The sequence below is a fragment of the Bufo bufo genome, chromosome 6, assembly GCF_905171765.1.
Source record: "Bufo bufo chromosome 6, aBufBuf1.1, whole genome shotgun sequence".
NCBI lineage: Eukaryota > Metazoa > Chordata > Amphibia > Anura > Bufonidae > Bufo > Bufo bufo.
In genome coordinates, this window is record NC_053394.1 from 293,623,847 (window position 1) to 293,645,877 (window position 22,031).

Genomic DNA, 22,031 nt, shown 5'->3' on the forward strand with positions numbered 1-22,031 from the left:
CAATAGCAAAAACAGGAATATCCTTTCCCAAAGTGCATACCTGGAAACCATGAGTTATTGCAAATTGATTATGGTTGACAGCTGCTCCACTATCCACAAAAATCTCACAAAAAATGCTCTTGCTCTCTAGCGCCACCCTAGCAGGCAGGACAAAACGGGAACTACAAGCAAACAAAAAACCTTCAATTTCCGCCTCAACCCTGCCAATAGTAACAGACGGAACATTTTTAAAAGATTTTTTCCTTTTTGTCTCTTTATTACTCCCAGAAAACTGCCTGAATCTCCTAGAGGGACAAACATTTGCCAAATGATTTATACCTCCACAACAAAAACAAACCCTCCCATGCGGGCTGAGTCTTCTATTGTCAGAGGCAATCAACCCCAGCTGCATGGGCTCCTGCTCAGAAGGGGCTGACAGCGACTGAGATTCCTGCACACAGAATGAGACCGATGCACTGTTCCGGGACTGAGTAGGACAGGAAGGAGAGATCTCTCGTCTCTCTCTAAGACGCCTGTCAATACGAACGGCCTGAGACATAGCAGAGTCCAAGGAGATAGGTCTCTCATGAAAGGAAAATGCATCTTTCAATCCCTCTGAAAGACCATGGCAAAATTGACTTCGGAGTGCAGCATCATTCCAACCAGTATCAGCTGCCCATCTCCGAAATTCTGAGCAGTATATCTCTGCGGATTGTTTACCCTGGCATAACAGACGTAGTCTAGACTCAGCCAGAGCAATACGATCCGGATCATCATATATCTGACCCAGGGCTAAAAAGAATTCATCCACTGAGCGGAGGGGCCGTGCCCCCTCCGGTAGCGAAAAGGCTCAAGACTGAGCGTTACCCCTGAGCAGCGATACAATGATCCCCACCCTCCGTTCTTCATCACCAGAAGAATGGGGAAGAAGGCGAAAATGGAGTTTGCAAGCCTCTTTAAAACGCAAAAAATTCTCACTACCCCCAGAGAACGTATCCGGGAGCGAGATCTTGGGATCAGCACAAACTCCATGAACGCAAGCTGAACCGGTCACTTGAAACTGAGAAAAAATCCTACGGAGATCAGCTACCTCCAATGAAAGACCCTGGAGGCGTTCAGCCAAAAGTGAAACCGGATCCATGCTTGAGACGGTTTTGGCGGCTGATAATGTCACTGATGGTGTACAGGAAACAAGACAATACCATATAAACAATGTCTCTCTGGATCCACAACTAAGGAACAAAGGGAGACCCCTGCAATAGACCTGCCGCTCTCCCTCACTGCTCAGCCTATGCGAACACGCCAAAGGTGGATGGCCGCATATCCACGTTCCTCGGCTATCTATTACCTGAAGACCCTACAATAGTGAAGGGACATGACCACCGGCTCCCTACACTGACACGGAGGGAGTCAGGGTCACCTGGATCCAGAAAAGACAAAATCATAAATACATAAACAGCACTTATCTTGCAGACGACTGAGGACTGGGAACTGGGAACAGCATGCACACACACTCCAGGAAGTAGTATCAGCCGCACACTACTGCATTATGGGGAGGAACTTAAAGGGTAGCAATCAGTCCAACTGCATGACAGCTGAGATAGACTAACGAGATGAGAAACTAAACCAAAACAAAGAAATTCAAGGAGGAGGATCTGAGAAGCTCCTGTGAGCGCTTCTCAGCTGTCTGGCTGTGACACGAGGGGCCTAAATGCCGAAATGGAGGTCTTTGGGCTCCTGTGAGCGGGGGGTTGCCCGGTGGGGATGGGACATCGTAGTATGGTTGTTTATCGACACTGTGATCTCCCCTCCTTGTCGGACAGCTCCCCCTATACTACATCTACATATTACATCCACCTCTTGAACCATATCGCAGCAATTTTGGCGACTGATACACCACATGAAGTGCCAACATTTCACTAGGGAGGTCAATAGGGGATCCACGTTGAGGGGGAAGCATACATCCTCCCATATATGATATTTTCAGAAAGATAGGCACAAATCGCACGGGAAACGCAATTCACACTTATGCGTTTTCATTGCGTTTTTGATGTGGTTTTTTTATGCCTGGTGACCGTAGTACCTTGCGGTTTTCTCCATATCCTATATTTTATGAATTTTATTAATGTACTCAGGAGATGCTAGGTTGTGTATGATTTTTATATGTGGGATTATTTATATTTTTAATATATATGCATGGTAACTCTAAGTGCAAAATAACAGAGAAAGCAATGCGAATGTAATCCATTCCAGAAATTAGCAAATGCACAATGATGTGAAGCATTATGGGAATGGGTGTCTTATTTATAAGGAGTGAGGATCCGCTCACTCAGTTGGCCACTGAGGAAGAGGCAGAGTATCTCGAAACGCGTCTGGCGTACGGAGTGAGCGTTGTATCTGTAAAAAGAAAAAAGGAAGAACATTTCCCTATGTTACTTGGAAACAAGGAAAAGTTAAGGGAACCACTCTGATCCGGAGTCTGAGGGAGCAGTCGCCTACTAGTGACGTCATCACAGCTTCGGTCCCCTAAGCAACCAGGTCACGTGGGACGCCACGCCGAGGCCTAGCACTCCACGTGGGACGCCGCTGGTGTACGGCCGTCTGGGATCAACGCTGCACTAAGGTAGTGAAGAAGGGTAAGACCGAGCTCTTAAGGAGCATATACAGATGTATTAAGAGACTGTGAGTAGCGTTACTGATTGTGGAACAGTGCTGCGTGTCTCAGTGAACCTTCGCTAAGGACATTTACCAAGTTAGCGACATTGTCCTGAATAGTTTCTATTCAGTGAATGTGCAGGAATCCGGCTATGGCACATTGACAATAGTGCTGTATCCTCAGATGTACAGTATTGCTTTGCCGTTTTATATCCGCATGAATTTGGCTGTGGCACTTAGACACCGGTGCCACATTTCCAGCACCATTGATCTATATGGACCATCAATTTGTTCACAGTCTGCCGGCATGTATGTTGCAATAGTCATCTGCTACAGGTGTCTTGTATATACTGCAGCCTGCTGATTTTCTTGGCATAGGAATCACCTTGGGAGTTGGGACAGATTCATATATTCTCCAATACAGAGGTTATTCATGCATTTGAGCCTATTATATATGTTTTAAATTATTTTAGGGGTATGTTTTTAGTGTAATAAAGTGTCTATCATAGAATTCAGGTGTGTCCCTTTTGAGTGTGCCCCTTCATACTCGCTTAGTCTCCATTTGTTTATTGTGGTCCTGAGGGTGGGACCTGAAGGTGATCACCTTATCCATACGGTGAGAGGGTGAGCCGCTGAACTTTCTAGTTTTAAAGTTCAAACTTGTCTTTACTAGTTGCAGCTTTCATCTAAACAAGGTACAGCAATAGTCTTTGGTCCCAGCAGGTATTGGCAATGTGTGGTAGGAATTTGGCTTCTGCGCTGACTATCTTCTGCTGTCTTGGGGACTGACTAGCTGAGGAGGAATATGGCTTCTCCTGGTCTCTGGACTTTGACTCACAGTTATTGTCTCAGGGTATGCTTCTTCCTGTAACTGGTGGGGGCTGCTTGCTTTCTTCCAGCTGAGGCTGCAAGGCTCAGGCTGGGGATGATGATCAATTGTCTCAGACAAGAAAAGATCCTGGCTTTGGATCCCGATATCTGGGAGCTCCTACACACACAGCCTTCCCCATGCACGGAGAGCTAGAACTGGATCTAACTGGTTTTCTCCTCCCTTGCTGCAGGATGTGGGAAACTCCACTTCCCTTTAGCAGGGGGGCAGAACAGAACAGGAACGTTCCATTCTGAATGGCCATAACATTAAAACTATGCCACCTGCTGGTAGACCTGAAACAATTAGCCCGGGTATCTGTTGTGTGAAATGGTACAAATTCAGTGTCTGTTGTGCTTGCTCCGCTCCTGAGTAAACGCCATCCTTAAACAGATGATATATACCATACATGAACTGTGGATGTTGTCATGGAGTTAGCTATTTATTTTTTAAACTAATTTTACTATTTTGGCAGTTAATTACAGTACATAAAATCTAACTTAAAAGATTTAGATTTAGATTAATTAAAGGTTGTAATGCAACAGAACTTAAAGAACAACAGGGGGTGAATACTTTTACAAGGCACTATATACCGGTAATCAAAATATTCTAAAAAGTATTATTCTGTAATTTTACATTTTTAGATATCACCTGCAAAAGTTTATTTATCTGAATTGACCACGAAACCAGATGTAAAGTCCATAAGAAGAATTACCCTATTCGAAGATGAGCTTCTTATCCTCAACAAGGTATCTCAAATGATCCAAACGGCGACCCTGAACCATACAAATTTTGCATCAAGTGCTAAGATGAGCAGAGCCACTATTATAAACCCAAGAAAGAAGTACTGCATTGGAGACAAGTTAATTATTCAAATTGATATGTTTGATTACTTGGGTAATAGGAAGACGTATGGAGGTGACTTCATAAAACCTAGAATATTTAACTCCAAAATGAATGCCGGAGCTTCGGGAGTAGTTGAAGACTTTAACAATGGAACATATCACGTCAACTTTACTTTATTTTGGGAAGGAAAAATCTATATTTCTTTGATACTTTACCATTCTAGTGAGGCGGTTTCAGCTCTATGGAGAGCCAGGGACAACGACTATGACCTCATAAACTTCGTAGGAACATTTGTGAACAGAAGCCAGTCCGTTAAAAGTGAATGTGGGTTCAAGGTAGATTTGACAAAAGAAGTATGTGAATATGGATCCATAAAAGACTCTGAGTCATTTTATTGCATCAAACAGGACAATTTCCCCTGTGGTTCTCTAAGTATTCTCCAGTCTTTCAACAGAGCCATTAGCTTCCTTAGAAACATGGAGAAGCCGTTGTTTAACAGGTAAAAGGTTTATTTAAAAATATATATATATATATAATGTCAATAATATATATAACTAGGGTTGAGCGAACCCGAACTGTAAAGTTCGGGTTAGTACCAAACTTAAGTATTTTTGGACCCCGGACCCGACCATTTCAGCAAAAGTTCGGGTTCGGTGTTCGGCGCTTTCTTGGCGCTTTTTGAAAGGCTGCAGAGCAGCCAATCAACAAGCGGTTAACTGTCTGACCTTAGAAGACATCACAGCCATGCCTACTAATGGCATGGCTGTGATTGGCCAGAGCAGCATGTGGCCCAGGCTCTATATAAGCTTGAGTCACATAGCGCTGCACGTCACTCTGCTGTTACAAGTGTAGGGAGAGGATGCTGCTGGACTTGTGATTTCAGGGAGAGAATAGGAGAGAATCTAACTCAGCGATCTACATAGTAATAGTTGTGTGGGTGCAGGGCACAATCATTTTACTCTGCCCTGAGCCCATTGACCAAAAAAAATTAACTGTTATAATTCTGTTAGTTAGGTGGGTGGGTGGCTGCGGCGGCGGCCATTTTATGCAAACTCAGTGCACCAGCACTGCATCTGAGCTTTTGGGACATTGCAAATCACCATTTTGGGCAATCTACAACATCAGGATTAGTCAGTGTGCAATTTAAGGTAGAAATACACCCATCATTTTCTGGGGTTTTAAAAACACACTTTTTTGCCAAAAAACTGTATTTTCCTGATCTGCAAGTGTTAAATTCAAGTTTAATATATACAGCTTTCCTATTCTGTTACCAAAAAAAACACTTTTTTGGCAATCTACAACATCTGGATTAGTCAGAGTGCAATTTAAGCTAGAAATACACCCATCATTTTCTGGGGTTTTAAAAACACACTTTTTTGCCAAAAAACAGTATTTTCCTGATTTTTAAATTCACGTATAATATATACAGCTTTCATATTCTGTTACAAAAAAAAACACTTTTTTGGCAATCTACAACATCTGGATTAGTCAGTGTGCAATTTAAGCTAGAAATACACCCATCATTTTCTGGGGTTTTAAAAACACACTTTTTTGACAAAAAACACTATTTTCAGGCCTTGCAGCATCAGCACGTGTGAAATTACAGGCTTCTATACTGCTGTCAAATTCAGTTGTTAAACAAACACTCGTTTGGGCAAAATACATTTGGGTTAGATTCAGAAATTTGAAATACCGCCATTTGGTGCACCAATATTAAATTCAGGCCTACACTGGTTCCAGCTATGTGAGATACACCCTCTACATACAGGGGATTGATTCAGGCATTTTAAATACAGCCATTTGGAATACAGCCATTTTGTGCAAAGAAATCTTTAATTCGGGCCTACACTGGTTCAGGCCGTGTGAGATACACCCTCTACATACAAGGGTTTGATTCAGCCATTTGAAATACAGCCATTTTGTGCAAAGAAATCTTTGATTCAGGCCTACACTGATTCAGGCCGTGTGAGATACACCCTCTACATACAGGGGTTTGATTCAGGCATTTGAAAAACAGCCATTTGAAATTCAGCCATTTTGTGCAAAGAAATCTTTAATTCAGGCCTACACTGATTCAGGCCGTGTGAGATACACCCTCTACATACAGGGTTTTGATTCAGGCATTTGAAATACAGCCATTTGAAATACAGCCATTTTGTGCAAAGAAATCTTTAATTCAGGCCTACACTGGTTCAGGCCGTGTGAGATACACCCTCTACATCAGGAGCTTGATTCAAGCATTTGAAATACAGCCATTTTGCGCAAAGAAATCTTTAATTCAGGCCTACACTGATTCAGGCCATGTGAGATACACCCTCTACATACAAAGGTTTGATTCAGGCATTTGAAATACAGCCATTTGAAATACAGCCATTTTGTGCAAAGAAATCTTTGATTCAGGCCTACACTGATTCAGGCCGTGTGAGATACACCCTCTACATACAGGGGTTTGATTCAGGCATTTGAAAAACAGCCATTTGAAATACAGCCATTTTGTGCAAAGAAATCTTTAATTCAGGCCTACACTGATTCAGGCCGTGTGAGATACACCCTCTACATACAGGGTTTTGATTCAGGCATTTGAAATACAGCCATTTGAAATACAGCCATTTTGTGCAAAGAAATGTTTAATTCAGGCCTACACTGGTTCAGGCCGTGTGAGATACACCCTCTACATCAGGAGCTTGATTCAGGCATTTGAAATACAGCCATTTTGTGCAAAGAAATCTTTAATTCAGGCCTACACTGATTCAGGCCATGTGAGATACACCCTCTACATACAAAGGTTTGATTCAGGCATTTGAAATACAGCCATTTGAAATACAGCCATTTTGTGCAAAGATATCTTTAATTCAGGCCTACACTGATTCAGGCCGTGTGAGATACACCCTCTACATACAGGGGTTTGATTCAGGCATTTGAAATACAGCCATTTTAAATACAGCCATTTTGTGCAAAGAACTCTTTCATTCGGGCCTACACTGGTTCAGGCCATGTGAGATACACCCTCTACATACAGGGATTTGATTCAGGCATTTGAAATACAGCCATTTTGTGCAAAGAAATCTTTAATTCAGGCCTACACTGGTTCAGGCCGTGTGAGATACACCCTCTACATACAGGGGTTTAATTCAGGCATTTGAAATATAGCCATTTTGTGCAATGAAATCTTTAATTCAGGCCTACACTGATCTAAACCGTGTGAGATACACCCTCTACATACAGGGGTTTAATTCAGGCATTTGAAATACAGCTATTTTGGGCAAAGAAATCTTTAAATCAGGCCTACACTGATTCAGGCCGTGTGAGATACACCCTCTACATACAGGGGTTTGATTCAGGCATTTGAAATAAAGCCATTTGAAATACAGCCATTTTGTGCAAAGAAATCTTTAATTCAGGCCTACACTGGTTCAGGCCGTGTGAGATACACCCTCTACATCAGGAGCTTGATTCAGGCATTTGAAATACAGCCATTTTGTGCAAAGAAATCTTTAATTCAGGCCTACACTGATTCAGGCCATGTGAGATACACCCTCTACATACAGGGGTTTGATTCAGGCTTTTGAAATACAGCCATTTGAAATACAGCCATTTTGTGCAAAGATATCTTTAATTCAGGCCTACACTGATTAAGGCCGTGTGAGATACACCCTCTACATACAGGGGTTTGATTCAGGCATTTGAAATACAGCCATTTTAAATACAGCCATTTTGTGCAAAGAACTCTTTCATTCGGGCCTACACTGGTTCAGGCCATGTGAGATACACCCTCTACATACATGGATTTGATTCAGGCATTTGAAATACAGCCATTTTGTGCAAAGAAATCTTTAATTCAGGCCTACACTGATCTAAACCGTGTGAGATACACCCTCTACATACAGGGGTTTGATTCAGGCATTTGAAATACAGCCATTTTGTGCAAAGAAATCTTTAATTGAGGCCTAGTCTGGTTCAGGCCGTGTGAGATACACCCTTTACATACTGTCGTTCTATTCTACTATTAATTAAACACCCATTTAGGGCAAGATCCTAAATTCGAAAAATTCCAGTCAGCGTAACACCTTCACCACCAACTTCAGCACAGCCAGGGGTAAACGACAGTAGGCAGTTTTGAAAGTTATCTGTTTGTGGGACAAACCCCACACCGCGCAGGAGCTGTGGACGGGCCTTGAACAACAGACCGATGAGTGGTTTGTGCCAGTCAGCCTCAAGCCCGGCCTGGTGGTGTGCGATAATGGGCGAAATCTTGTAGCAGCTCTGGTTTGACGTACATCCCTTGCCTGGCGCATGTGCTGAATTTGGTGGTGCAGAGGTTCCTTAAAAATTACCCCGATATGTCAGAGCTGCGGCATAAAGTGTGGGCCGTCTGTGCGCGCTTTCGGCGTTCTCACCCTGCTGCTGCTCGCCTGTCAGCGCTACAGCGTAACTTCGGCCTTCCCGCTCACCGCCTCATATGCGACGTGCCCACAAGGTGAAACTCAACCTTGCACATGCTGGCCAGACTGTGCGAGCAGCCGCAGGCGATAGTGGAGTTTCAGCTGCAGCACACACGGACAGGCGAGTCGCTCAGCGGAACAGCACCACTTCACCTCCAATGACTGAGCCTTCATGCGAGACCTGTGTTCCTTGTTGCGCTGTTTCGAGTACTCCACCAACATGGCCAGTGCCGATAACGCCGTTCTCAGCGTTACAATCCCACTTCTATGCCTCCTTGAAAAAACGCTCCTGGCGATGATGGAAGAGGATGTGGCACAGGAGGAGGAAGAGGGATCATTTCGTAGGGTTTCCGGCCAGTCATTCCCAAGTGGCTCCGAGGGTTCCTGAACCGACAAACCCAAGGTACACAATTGTCCAGCCAAGGCACATTTCTGGAGGATGATGAGGTGGAGGATGAGGAGGAGGAGATGGAGGAAGAGGAACCATGTTCACAGCAGGGTGGCACCCAGACCAGCTCATGGCCATCACTGGTGCATGCATGGGGGGATACAGAGGACACAGACTATACACCACCCACAGAGGACAGCTTTTCGTTGCCTCTGGGCAGCCTGGCACACATGAGCGATTACATGCTGTAGTGTCTCCGCAACGACCGACGAGTTGCCCACATTCTGCTGATTACTGGGTGGCCACGCTGCTGGATCCCCGTTACAAGGACAACGTACCGTCCTTAATTCCCCTGGAGCGCGATCGTTAGATGCGCGAGTAGCAGCAGACGCTGGTAGACGCGCTGCTGGTGGCATTCCCACCTGACAGCGGGGGCACAGTGGAAGCACAAGGCGAAGGCAGAGGACGAGGAAGAGGTCGCCAACGCAGCTGGGGCACCGCCAGCACCTCAGAAGGCAGGGTTAGCATGGCCGAAATGTGGAAAAGCTTTGTCATCACGCCACAACAACAAGCACCTCCAGCTGATATGGAGGAGGCAGCATTTCACCAACATGGTGGAGCAGTATGTGTGCACACGCCTACACGTACTGAATGACGGGTCTGCCCTCTTCAACTTCTGGGTCTCCAAATTGGGCATATGGCCTGTGCAGCCAGTGTATGACTTAAGGAGGTAAGATCATTTCCAGACCCTTCCCACCAACCACTTCCCCCTTTCCCCAGTAAGCACACAAAACCTGAATTCTTGGTGGAAAGGCCATAGCAGCCGTTTATTAAATAACAATATTTTAATCCAACATCATTATAATGCAAACATGAGATATACATATATGCAAACATCAACAGTACAATGTCCCAACAATCACTTTGCGGAAGGATCCTAGAAGGCAACCCAAGCAAGCTGCTATCTTCACTCCTCACATCTTATCCTTTTACCCTCGGCCGCACTCTCCGACCCAAGGGCACCGAATCCTCCAGAATCCATATCTTCCTCTACCCCTGTAGGCCTTTTAGCCCAACAGGAGCCCCCCAGCTTCCAGCTTACCAAACCACATAAGATGCACGCTCCAACGTGTCATGCACCTAATAAAACGTAGAATTGCCTTCCAGGACCCCCCGTTAACCAGCCCCCTGCTATGACATGAAAAAATCCCCCCAAAACAACTTAAAACAGGGCGGGTGGGTGGGCAACTCGCCTAGGCGCAACGGACACTGATGCCGATCCCGCCCCTAACCCCAGCCTATATACGGCGCGCAAACCCCCTGCCACCCCCACAGACCCTCCCCAGAAACACTACACCCTTTCCTAACCACATTAACCCTGACCTGTCTGGACACTTCCCCCTTCCAGTCAATTTTCACTGCACTACATCTACGCCTCGCTCCGTTGTCATACTGACTTAAGGAGGTAAGATCATTTCCAGACTCTTCCCACCAACCACTTCCCCCTTTCCCCAGTAAGCACACAAAACCTGAATTCTTGGTGGAAAGGCCATAGCAGCCGTTTATTAAATAACAATATTTTAATCCAACATCATTATAATGCAAACATGAGATAAACATATATGCAAACATCAACAGTACAATGTCCCAACAATCACTTTGCGGAAGGATCCTAGAAGGCAACCCAAGCAAGCTGCTATCTTCACTCCTCACATCTTATCCTTTTACCCTCGGCCGCACTCTCCGACCCAAGGGCACCGAATCCTCCAGAATCCATATCTTCCTCTACCCCTGTAGGCCTTTTAGCCCAACAGGAGCCCCCCAGCTTCCAGCTTACCAAACCACATAAGATGCACGCTCCAACGTGTCACGCACCTAATAAAACGTAGAATTGCCTTCCAGGACCCCCCGTTAACCAGCCACAGACGCACATAGGAGACACCTCACCTATGGACGTCCCGCCAAACCCTGAACGCTGTCTCCAAACCCTCCTGAAGCCCCAGCGCCCACAAGTCCATCCCAATCTCGTTAAGATGAACCCCATCAGCCCTGAGGAATTGAGGTGACGCAACCTCCAATTCCCGGTGACGTACCACAAAACCGCCCTGCCGCCGCACAAAGCGCCCCACCTCCTTGTTCACCTTCGCACGAGCCTTGTTGATACGCTCTACTGACCTCGCAAAACGCCACGCACTCCTCGCCACCACATCAGACCAAACTACCAACAAATCCGGGAACTCCTCAGTCAAACGCAGCAAATCCAACTTAACATCCCGAATGACATCCCTCGAGCGACGAACCCCCAAATCGTTCCCGCCCACATGCAGAACCACAATGTCAGGACACCTGTCCAGGGAAGCATATTCATGGAATACAGGTAAAACACGCCCCCACAGCATACCCCGCAAGCCAATCCACCGGACCTGCAAGTCCTCCGGCCGGAAACCTAACTGCCGTCCGTTCCTCCGCACGTCTGCTCTCAACGCTCCCCAATACACATAAGAATGGCCTAAAATCCAGGCCAAACAAGAAGAAGACGATCCTGAAAACAAACAAAAGAAATTAGCACCCCAACCTACAATAACAAATTAAATAAAATTAACACACACACACCACCCACCGACTTTATAACATATGAGGACGAATATAGGAACGAAAGCAAGCAGACTCCCACCTGCCAATCCTCCTAATGGCCTCGTCCCTCAAACCCCATCTGGCAGCTTCAGTCGCCGCCCCAATACGAAATGAATGAGACGCAAACTCACTTGCCGCATAACCCGCTGCTGTCAAACATTTCCGAAAAACCGCAACGAATTGATAACGAGACAAGGCCGAACCGTCCATATGAACCAGCAACGAAGCCGGCCCTTCCGGCCGGACCGCCAGAAAAACCTCCAAACACCGCACAGGACACAACACTGACCCCAGCAGCGGCCGCAACCAAATGCACACCCCTTTACCCACCTGGTCCGTCTTGGACCTACGCAACCTGCACCGCAATCCATCTTCACCAACACTCACATCCTCCCGCAGCAAACCACCGCCACTCACTCGACTGTTAGCCACCAGCTCCGAGACCCGAAAAGCCCCAAAGAAAGCCAAAGAAAACGCCGCCCTAAACAAACACAACTCATACCAGGACTTGCACACCGCCTCCGCCCGGTCCCACAACGACTGCAACACCTGAAAAGAAACCGGGCGACGGACATCTTTTCGAACCCCACTACGACGATACCCCTTCAAAGCCTGCCGCACCAAAAAACTTCTGGAAACATCCGCCAAACCCCGCAACTTTAACCAAAAGGCCACCGCCGCCACCCTTTTTGCCGCCGCCGAGAACGACAAACCTGCACTAAACGACACACCCACAAAATACACCAACAACGAAAGAAAATCCTCAACCCCTTCGCACCCCCCCACCTGCTCTATCAAACGTTCCCACTGAGACCACACAGAAGAATAAGCCGACCACGTACTGCTACTCACGGACCGCTGAATCAGGTCTAACGAGACCCCAAGGCCACGCTCCAGAGCCACTGAGGACACGACAGACCCGTCACTTCCGCGCCCGGAACCAGACTGCGAAAACGATCCCACTGGAAACGAGAAAGAGCGTCAGCTATGCAATTATCAACACCTGGAACATGCACCGCCACAAAACACGCATTCAACCTCAAACCGTTCAGAACCAGGTGCCGAAGCAACCGCACCACTGGTGGGGAATTGGCCGACTGACTATTCACCGCCTGCACCACCCCCAAATTGTCACAACAAAAACGCACCCGTTTGTTCCTCAACAACTCACCCCACAACTCAGTGGCCAAAACTATAGGGAACAACTCCAACAAAGCCAGGTTCCCAAGCAAGCCAGCGACCCTCCATTCCTCCGGCCAAGCCCCCGCACTCCATTGCCCCTGACAAAAAGCCCCATAACCACATGCCCCCGACGCGTCCGTGAACAATTCCAAATCCACATTAGAAATGGGCGCCTCCATCCAAACCGAACTACCGTTAAATTCCTTCAAAAAACGCTCCCACACTTCCAAATCCGCACGCACCTCACCCCCCAACCGCACAAAATGAAAGGGAGCTTTCACACCCGCCGTGGCTCTGGACAGACGCCTACAAAAAACTCGCCCCATGGGCAAAATCCTACAGGCAAAGTTCAATTTACCCAAAACCGACTGTACCCGCCTGAGCTGCACCTTCCTCGTCTTACGCAAAAAACCCACCTCACTACACAAATCAACCACCTTATCCTCGGGCAGCCTACACTCCATAGCCACGCTATCAATCACGATCCCCAAAAACTTCACAGTTGTAGATGGACCCTCCGTCTTCTCCTTCGCTAACGGAACCCCAAATCTCCCCGCCACCCGCTCCATGGTATGCAACAACACTGAGCACACCCTTGACCCTGCCGGGCCCAAAAACAGAAAGTCGTCCAGGTAATGCAACACAGAACTCCATCCCGCCTCTCGCCGCACTACCCACTCCAAAAAAGAACTAAACATTTCAAACAACGAACACGAAATCGCACACCCCATGGGTAAGCAACAATCCACAAAAAACCGCCCTTCCCACTTAAAACCCAGTAAACGAAAACTATCTGGATGAATTGGCAACAGGCGAAACGCCGCCTCAATATCCGTCTTAGCTAACAATGTCCCTTGCCCAAAACGCCGCACCCACCTAATCGCCTCATCAAACGACGTATACGACACGGAGCACAAAACCTCATCAATGCCGTCATTCACGGAACCCCCAGCCGGGTAAGACAAGTTGTGAATGAGCCGAAATTTGTTAGGTTCCTTCTTAGGAACTAATCCCAAAGGCGAAACCCACAAATCCGGCAATGGACATTCCACAAAGGGGCCTACCACCCTACCAGCAGCCACCTCTTTGGCAATCTTATCAGACACAACCTCAGGACGCTGCAACGCGGAAGCCAAATTACGCGCCGCAACCACCGAACCCACTGTTGTGCACGGAATCCGAAAACCGTCCCGAAAACCGGCCAATAACACTGCCGCCGCCTCCCTATTTGGATAGTTCTCTAGAAACGGCTCCATCACGTCCACCCTCACCGGGGTCACCCCTCTTCTGCGTAACCTCCAATCCCCTCCCCCTACCGCGCTTGAAACACCGCGCAAAACTATGGGCTCCCCCACAACCGGAACACTCATGCTTGAAACGGCACTCCGAAAGATACTTGCAGTGTCCTTCATTGAACTGCCAGCAACATCCCCTTTTGCTCCCTCCAGCCGCATCGGACACGGAGGGACCCCCGGCCGCCCCACGAAAGGGCTGGCTAACCCCTTTTGGCGCCGCCATCAACCGCATCCACAGACCAATGTCCTTATGGTCCCAACGAATACTAGGCCTAACCGCCTTCCTCTGGCGAAACTGCTCATCGTACCTGAGCCACGCCACCCCACCATATGTACGATACGCCTCCCCTATGGCGTCCATATAGCAAAAAAGGGCCGAACAGTGTTCAGGCGCCTTTTCCCCCACCACACTGGCGAAAATAGCAAAAGCCTGCAGCCAATTAAAAAATGTACGCGGAATCAACCTGTACCTCCGCTTCTCCTCCTCCTCCTTTTTACTCTCGTCCGGCTTTCCCCTATCCAAATTAAATTTGTCCAACGGAAGTAATGAGAATATCTCGACATACTCGTCCTTCCAAATCTTCTCCCTGACCTCACTCTTCAAATGAGCCCCCAACGGCCCCTCAAAGCACACATATACCTCCCCTTTTGCAGCATCCGCTAACCGAACCTCGTCCACGGCAGCCCCTTTACCACCTCCACTCCCGGCGGCCTCAACCACCGCCGACCCTGCTCCCATGACAGGGGTGTCACCAACTCCAGCCCCACTTAAACACACCCCCTCCCCAACCGCCGGCGCAGCAGCCCAAACGGCGGCTGGGGACGACACCGCCCCGGTCTTCCACCGCGACAATAATGACCACATACCCGTCAACAATTCGTGAGCCAACCCCTCCTCCCCTGGCAACGAAGTCCCACCCCCCACACCAGGAACCTGACACGACGTCCTCTCACCTGGCTGTCCCAGGGGCATCCTCCCAGCAGCCGCCGACCTCACCGATGTTCCTCTCTGCGTCGACCCAGCCGAAGACCTGGACGTCGAGGGACCCGCGCCGTCCGCATCATCCATCCGACCTCCGATCTCCCACGCTTCCTGGCTGACTTCTCCTTCCTCCAAAGACTGATCGGCCGAGAAACCCCCGCCAGAATCCACGTGGCGTGGCTGCGTAGGCGCCAATTCCCTGCGTGCCGACCCACCGTCCAGTGGCCGCTGCGAAACTCTCGAACCAAGGACATCCCGCCCAAGCTCCGCAGCCTGTCCGCTGCGAGCCGCAACTTGCGATCCTGCGAAAAATTCGTTAGCGTGCTGCACCGTGGGTGAAACAAAGTCCAGTCCCCCGGCCAGCGCATCACTCAGCGAACTTCTGCCTGGTACAGAGGACCGACCAGCAGGTGGCAGCATTGCATCACTCCTTAGACCACTGCCTGGTACTAAGGATCGACCAGCAGGTGGCGACATAGAAGCACTCCTCAGCCCTCTGCCTGGTGTCGAGGACCGACCAGCAGGTGGCGACATCTCCTCATTCCTCTCACTGCTGCCTGATACCACAGACCTACCAGCAGGTGGCGCCAATCCCGAACCATCCAGACGAGACTGCACTTCAGAAGACTGCCGCCGTCCCTCAGACCTGGACCGTGACGCTGCTCTCCTGCTCCTGGAATCGCCCCCAGCTGCCAGGCCACCACCGGAGGTAAGTGAGGCCGCGTCCGCATGTCTGCCCTCTCTGCTGCTGCCGGTCACACTTACAGACCGCTGCGCTGCCCGCTGCTCCATGCCAGATCCGCCGACCACAAGGCCCTCACCAGACATCAGTGAAGCCGCATCAGGCCGGCCTCCTCCATCGCTGCCGGTCTCAATATCAGCCCGGCCGCCCCCCCCGCATACCGCGCCGAGACACAGCACCGCCGCGCGCCCCCCCCCCCCCCCCCCCCCCCCGCCGGGAACGGGACACCCGCTGGGCACTCACTCTCGCCTCCACCGCAAGCGCACTATGCTGCGCAGAATTCCTCCCGCTGCGCCGGCTGGCAGAAACACTTGCCACCCCAGCCGATCGCAGCGGAGGGTCCCCAGGAGGGCTCCTCAAACGCCGCCGAGCCCGAGGGGTCGCCTCCGGGCTCAGACGTTCAGGCGGCACCGATCTCCTAGCCCTCAACCTCCCCCCTGCCGCGACCGGAGGCACACTAGGGGCCCCCACTGCAGCCTGCAAACTACTCACCAGCCAAGCCGAACCATGCTGTTCGGCCGCTGCCCGCACCGCCGCCATCAAATCTTCCAGAGACGCCATATCACTACACTATCCCGCACACAACCAACTCGCCTAGGCGCAACGGACACTGATGCCGATCCCGCCCCTAACCCCAGCCTATATACGGCGCGCGAACCCCCTGCCACCCCCACAGACCCTCCCCAGAAACACTACACCCTTTCCTAACCACATTAACCCTGACCTGTCTGGACACTTCCCCCTTCCAGTCAATTTTCACTGCGCTACATCTGCGCCTCGCTCCGTTGTCATACTTATCTGAACGTGTGTTTAGCACGGCAGGGGGCGTCATCACAGACAAGTGCAGCGTACTCAAGTTGTGTGTAGTAGGTGTTTCTGGATGATGTAGTGCAATAGACACTAACCTGGTACAGCTGACTCTCTGCAAGGGCAGGTATAGGTAAGGAATAGTTCGTGACGCCAGTGCCAAGTAAACGGTGGCACGCTGTTTGCGGATAGCAGGAATAAATTGAGGAAACGTAGCTTTAAAACAGAACTCCAACTTTAGTAATTTTCCAAGCAGAGACAATAATGGAAATGCAGTTCCTTAGCATACAGTCGATTTTGCAATTCGGTCGATGCAGGCAATTCAGTTAAAGCAGGGTAATTACAGAGTGTTGAACACAAGACTTGCAGTACAGGAGCTTGCACTCTAATTCTGTCTGATCCTGGAATACAGCAATTCTTCACCAAGGCCCATTAACCTAATTCTGGCTTTATATCCTTGGCTATGGCTTTTATAAGTACCTCCTCTGTCTTTCTGAGTACCTCTGGCTTTCCTGATCTTTGCCTCTGTCCCTCTCAGCTGCTGGAAACTTCCTCAGGTTCTTGATCTAACATATTCCTGTTTCTGCATATGGGAATTCAGGAGGGAATCTTCTCCTGGACAGCAGGCTTCAGGCCTGGACTTGTCTCGGACATTGTCTAATCTCCAACTGTAGATTACAGACACTAGACTCCGTCTGCCTTGCACTTCCTGACTGGGCCTTATATAAACTAGGGCTCCCTAGCTCCCTCTAGCGACTAGAAGCTGGAATGACACCCCTGCAGGCCTGTACATGCAAGTTTCAGTAACAGAAAAATACATACATTACATGACATTTTATAGAACTGACATATAACAACTTCCCCATAATTAGGAGGGACGACAGCACACCAAGTGACACTTTGGTAGTGACGGGTATTACAGTTCCCGTACACTACATACCCCACTGCTTTAAGCTGAGTACGACCTCGTACTCCATCATGGGTCGCCCAACTGGAATCTCTACCTGAAATAGAAAATAGAGACATGCAGGCATACATATATGTCATTCATCTGCATTTACATCAGGTCCAATTGGCAAAGGTGAAGTGTGGTGACAAGGGGCGTCGTTCTCTTCTCTCAGGATAGTGAATGGAACGGGGCGCTGACCTGGCACAGCGTAACATTATAACCAGGATAGTCCATGACAATGAATAAGTCCATGATAAAACAGTAGAAAACGGTATAAAAGTTCTTGGAGGCTCAAATAACAAACATGAGTCCGTACCCAGGTCATTTTCATATTCAATCACAGAGGCTCTCATGCGGTGGAGTCCATCTCTGGGCACAATACTTTTAAAAGAATAAGAATCTCAGAGGCTCAGGTACTTTTGAGTCTGTCTCCGGGCACGGTTCCTTGGTATGAAGTTGCACAATAAAAGGACAGCAAAGACAAGTGCTGTAATACCCCTGATCAACCTGAAAAGGGGGTGAAGGGTAAAAGGTGCAACAAAGGAACAGGCACAACTTGGCGTGGGTAGCAAAAGCAGGCAGGAGGTCCTGGAAACAAGCCTGGCCTTGCTGACTTTGTAATTTCAGTGGTCAACACCTACCACTGAGCCGTGGACAAACTGGCAGCCGCAACAAAGGACCAGGAAACATAGGACTCCTGTCCTGAAAGGGTGAACATCACTTCTGATGAAATCAATCAAAGGCCTAGCAGGCTGATTCACAGTGAAATATTGTAATCACTTGGCTCCGCTGGCAAGTATCGTCTGTAGTAGTCCTCTACAGGAGGATGGGCCCACATAACAGTATCAGGGGGCAGCTGTAGAGTAAAGGGGCCCCTAATAGGTATTGGCCCCATAGGCCTAGGGGTGAACCCTCTGATGAACCGTGCCGGCCCTGGCATGATCACTGCAGGGTGTGACGTGCTTGGCACCGCCGCAGCAAGCGGTCCGGTGCTCTGGGTGCAGCAGTTTACGGCAATCGCGGGTCCGGTCTGGGACACTGACGGAGCGGTGGCAACAGAAGGCGGTTTACGGGTGGTGACAGGCACCCTTACCTCATCCTTCCTCGGCGGTGTCTGGATCCTGGCGGTGTATGTCTTGCGCAACTCCCGCAACTTCTCCTCCAGCCGGACGATCTGCTCCCAGATGCTCTCTGTGTCGGAGTCGCTGTCCTCTGCTGGCGCCGCCGGCGCAGGTACAGTCACCGATGACGCGGACTCGGCCTCTGCAGGTTCTGGCGATGCGACTGGTCTCCGTCCCATCCGGATGTTCTGAAAGGTAGCACTAAGTCCTTTTAACTGCTCCAGCTCAGATATTGTCTTCTCCCGACGAGGCAGCTCGGGGGAAGGGTAGGGGCTCACCCATTTTTCCAACACGGTTGGCTGCCAGAAGACATTAGGCCCAATGAAGGAGCTCCGCTCCTGGAAGGCGTGATGGGCTGGCTCTGGAGAGCGTTCAGGTTCCCGCTCGCAGCCAGAGTAGTCTTCTTCTTCTTCTGCCTCCCAGTCCTCAGGGTTTCGCTTGGGACGGGTCACAGCAGTCGCATAAGGGCCTCGCAGGCTCTCGGCAGGGGTGTACTCCACTTCCTCTCCCTCACGGAGGCTGTGCTGGTACGAAGGGAGGTAGTCTCTTTTGACAGACCTTCGATTAACATAGAGGTCTCTGCCAGTTAGATAGTCCTGAATAAACCCGTAGCCACGGGATTTGTCAAATGAAAGCACCACTCCCTTTCTCCTTTCCAGGCTGGGTTGGGTGTGCGTATGCTTCTCATGTATGGTCTTGGTTAGCTCCTCATAGATAATTTTGGTCTTTGTGTTCCGCTTGATAGCGGCCTCTCGGATCTCCGCCATCAGGGAAGACCATTTGAAAGATGGCTGGAAAAAGTCCCTCCACGAGCCATAGTAGGGCTCGGGTTCTTTCTCCCTTGGGCGGCAGGCGGGTTGCTCCGGTCCCGGAGCGTAGGCCGGTGGAGCCTCCTCTGGCTCTACACCAATGTCAGTCATCTTTTCAATCCCTGGTGCGGACGCTGCAGCAACACTCTGCTCACAATCCAACATGCTCGATCCTTCTGAGGAGAGCGATAGGGTCGCGTCAATTAGAGTAGCCAGCTCCTCCCATTGCACTGGGAGGCCGCCCCCCAGGTATTCTAGTATAGGGAAGGCGGTGTCCATGCTGGCAGACATGCAAATGTCCAGATAAGCCGTGGCGCCTGCCCTTGACCTTCTTCCCGCTTTTTCCTCAGAAAGGCGCCAATTTTTCCCGCCTTTTCGGGATGAAGGTGACACAGCAGTAAATTCAGCAAGCTCAGCGGCCATCTTTAGGTACAAACGCTGTCTATTCACTGACAGCAAGCAGGATTGTAAAAAGTCCACAAAACCACATTCCAATGCGGCGATTTTCTTCCTCTGTGCAGTGCAACACTGCACAGCGCTTTTTAGAGGTTTTTGGTACACTTTGGGTATGATTTTCAGTCCACAAAGTCCACTTGAATAAACCAGGTAAATTGTCACTTTGGTCACAGGGCAACTGTATAAGGCACAAAGTTCACGCTTCTTGCACTATAAAGCGTGCGTATCCTGTTCGTGACGCCAAAAGAGAGGTGCAGCGTACTCAAGTTGTGTGTAGTAGGTGTTTCTGGATGATGTAGTGCAATAGACACTAACCTGGTACAGCTGACTCTCTGCAAGGGCAGGTATAGGTAAGGAATAGTTCGTGACGCCAGTGCCAAGTAAACGGTGGCACGCCGTTTGCGGATAGCAGGAATAAATTGAGGAAACGTAGCTTTAAAACAGAACACCAACTTTAGTAGTTTTCCAAGCAGAGACAATAATGGAAATGCAGTTCCTTAGCATACAGTCGATTTTGCAATTCGGTCGATGCAGGCAATTCAGTTAAAGCAGGGTAATTACAGAGTGTTGAACACAGGACTTGCAGTACAGGAGCTTGCACTCTAATTCTGTCTGATCCTGGAATACAGCAATTCTTCACCAAGGCCCATTAACCTAATTCTGGCTTTATATCCTTGGCTATGGCTTTTATAAGTACCTCCTGTCTTTCTGAGTACCTCTGGCTTTCCTGATCTTTGCCTCTGTCCCTCTCAGCTGCTGGAAACTTCCTCAGGTTCTTGATCTAACATATTCCTGTTTCTGCATATGGGAATTCAGGAGGGAATCTTCTCCTGGACAGCAGGCTTCAGGCCTGGACTTGTCTCGGACATTGTCTAATCTCCAAATGTAGATTACAGACACTAGACTCCGTCTGCCTTGCACTTCCTGACTGGGCCTTATATAAACTAGGGCTCCCTAGCTCCCTCTAGCGACTAGAAGCTGGAATGACACCCCTGCAGGCCTGTACATGCAAGTTTCAGTAACAGAAAAATACATACATTACATGACATTTTATAGAACTGACATATAACAACTTCCCCATAATTAGGAGGGACGACAGCACACCAAGTGACACTTTGGTAGTGACGGGTATTACAGTTCCCGTACACTACACAAGCGCAGCCGCCTGTCCACAGCCAATGTGGACAAGCTCACGTTCATTAAAATGAACCCGGCATGGATCCCTCAGGACTTGCCCGTACCTTGTGTAGAATAGACATCTATATCGGCTCTTAGCAGCCATTGTTATACTGCAGCGCAATTGCTCATTCTTGTATTTTGGATATTTCACACTCTTTTAGAGTGTACCCTAATTTTAACAAATAAAATTAAAACCAAAAACCTGTGTTGGCTAACTCGTCCTCCTCCATTGCCGCTTCCACCTACACCGCTACGTCCACCGCCTCCTCAAACTCTTACTCCATATGGAACTCCACCTCATAAATCAATATTATTTTTTTTATTTGTACGTATTTTATTTTATATCATTTCACTACTTTGTCATTAACATTTCCGGGTGAAATTCACCAATTTTTGGGTGTATAGTACCACTGCTATACCTATTAGGCCGTTTAAAAAAAAAAATTGTCAGTAACATTTTCGGGTTAAATTCACAAACTTTTGGGTGTATAGTACCACTGCTATACCTAGTAAGCCGGTTAAAAAAAAATTGTCATTTACATTTTCGGGTGAAATTCACCAATTTTGGTGTGTATAGTACCACTGCTATACCTAGTAGATCGGTAAAAAAATGTAAAAAAATTGTCAGTTACATTTTCTGGGGAAATTAACCAATTTTTGGGTGTATAGTACCACTGCTATACCTAGTAGGCCGGTT

General features: G+C 48.7%; 1 protein-coding gene across 3 annotated transcripts in view; it reads left to right on the forward strand.

Moving 5' to 3' along the window:
• The window catches only part of LOC121003065 (NXPE family member 1-like), a 1,048,328-nt gene that overhangs the window by 942,339 nt on the left and 83,958 nt on the right, over window positions 1-22,031 (forward strand). For all 3 annotated transcript variants that reach the window (XM_040434622.1, XM_040434621.1, XM_040434623.1), the window contains one exon: window positions 4,147-4,847. In XM_040434622.1, coding sequence (XP_040290556.1) covers window positions 4,147-4,847 — 701 coding nt within the window. The remainder of the gene's footprint in view (window positions 1-4,146; window positions 4,848-22,031) is intronic.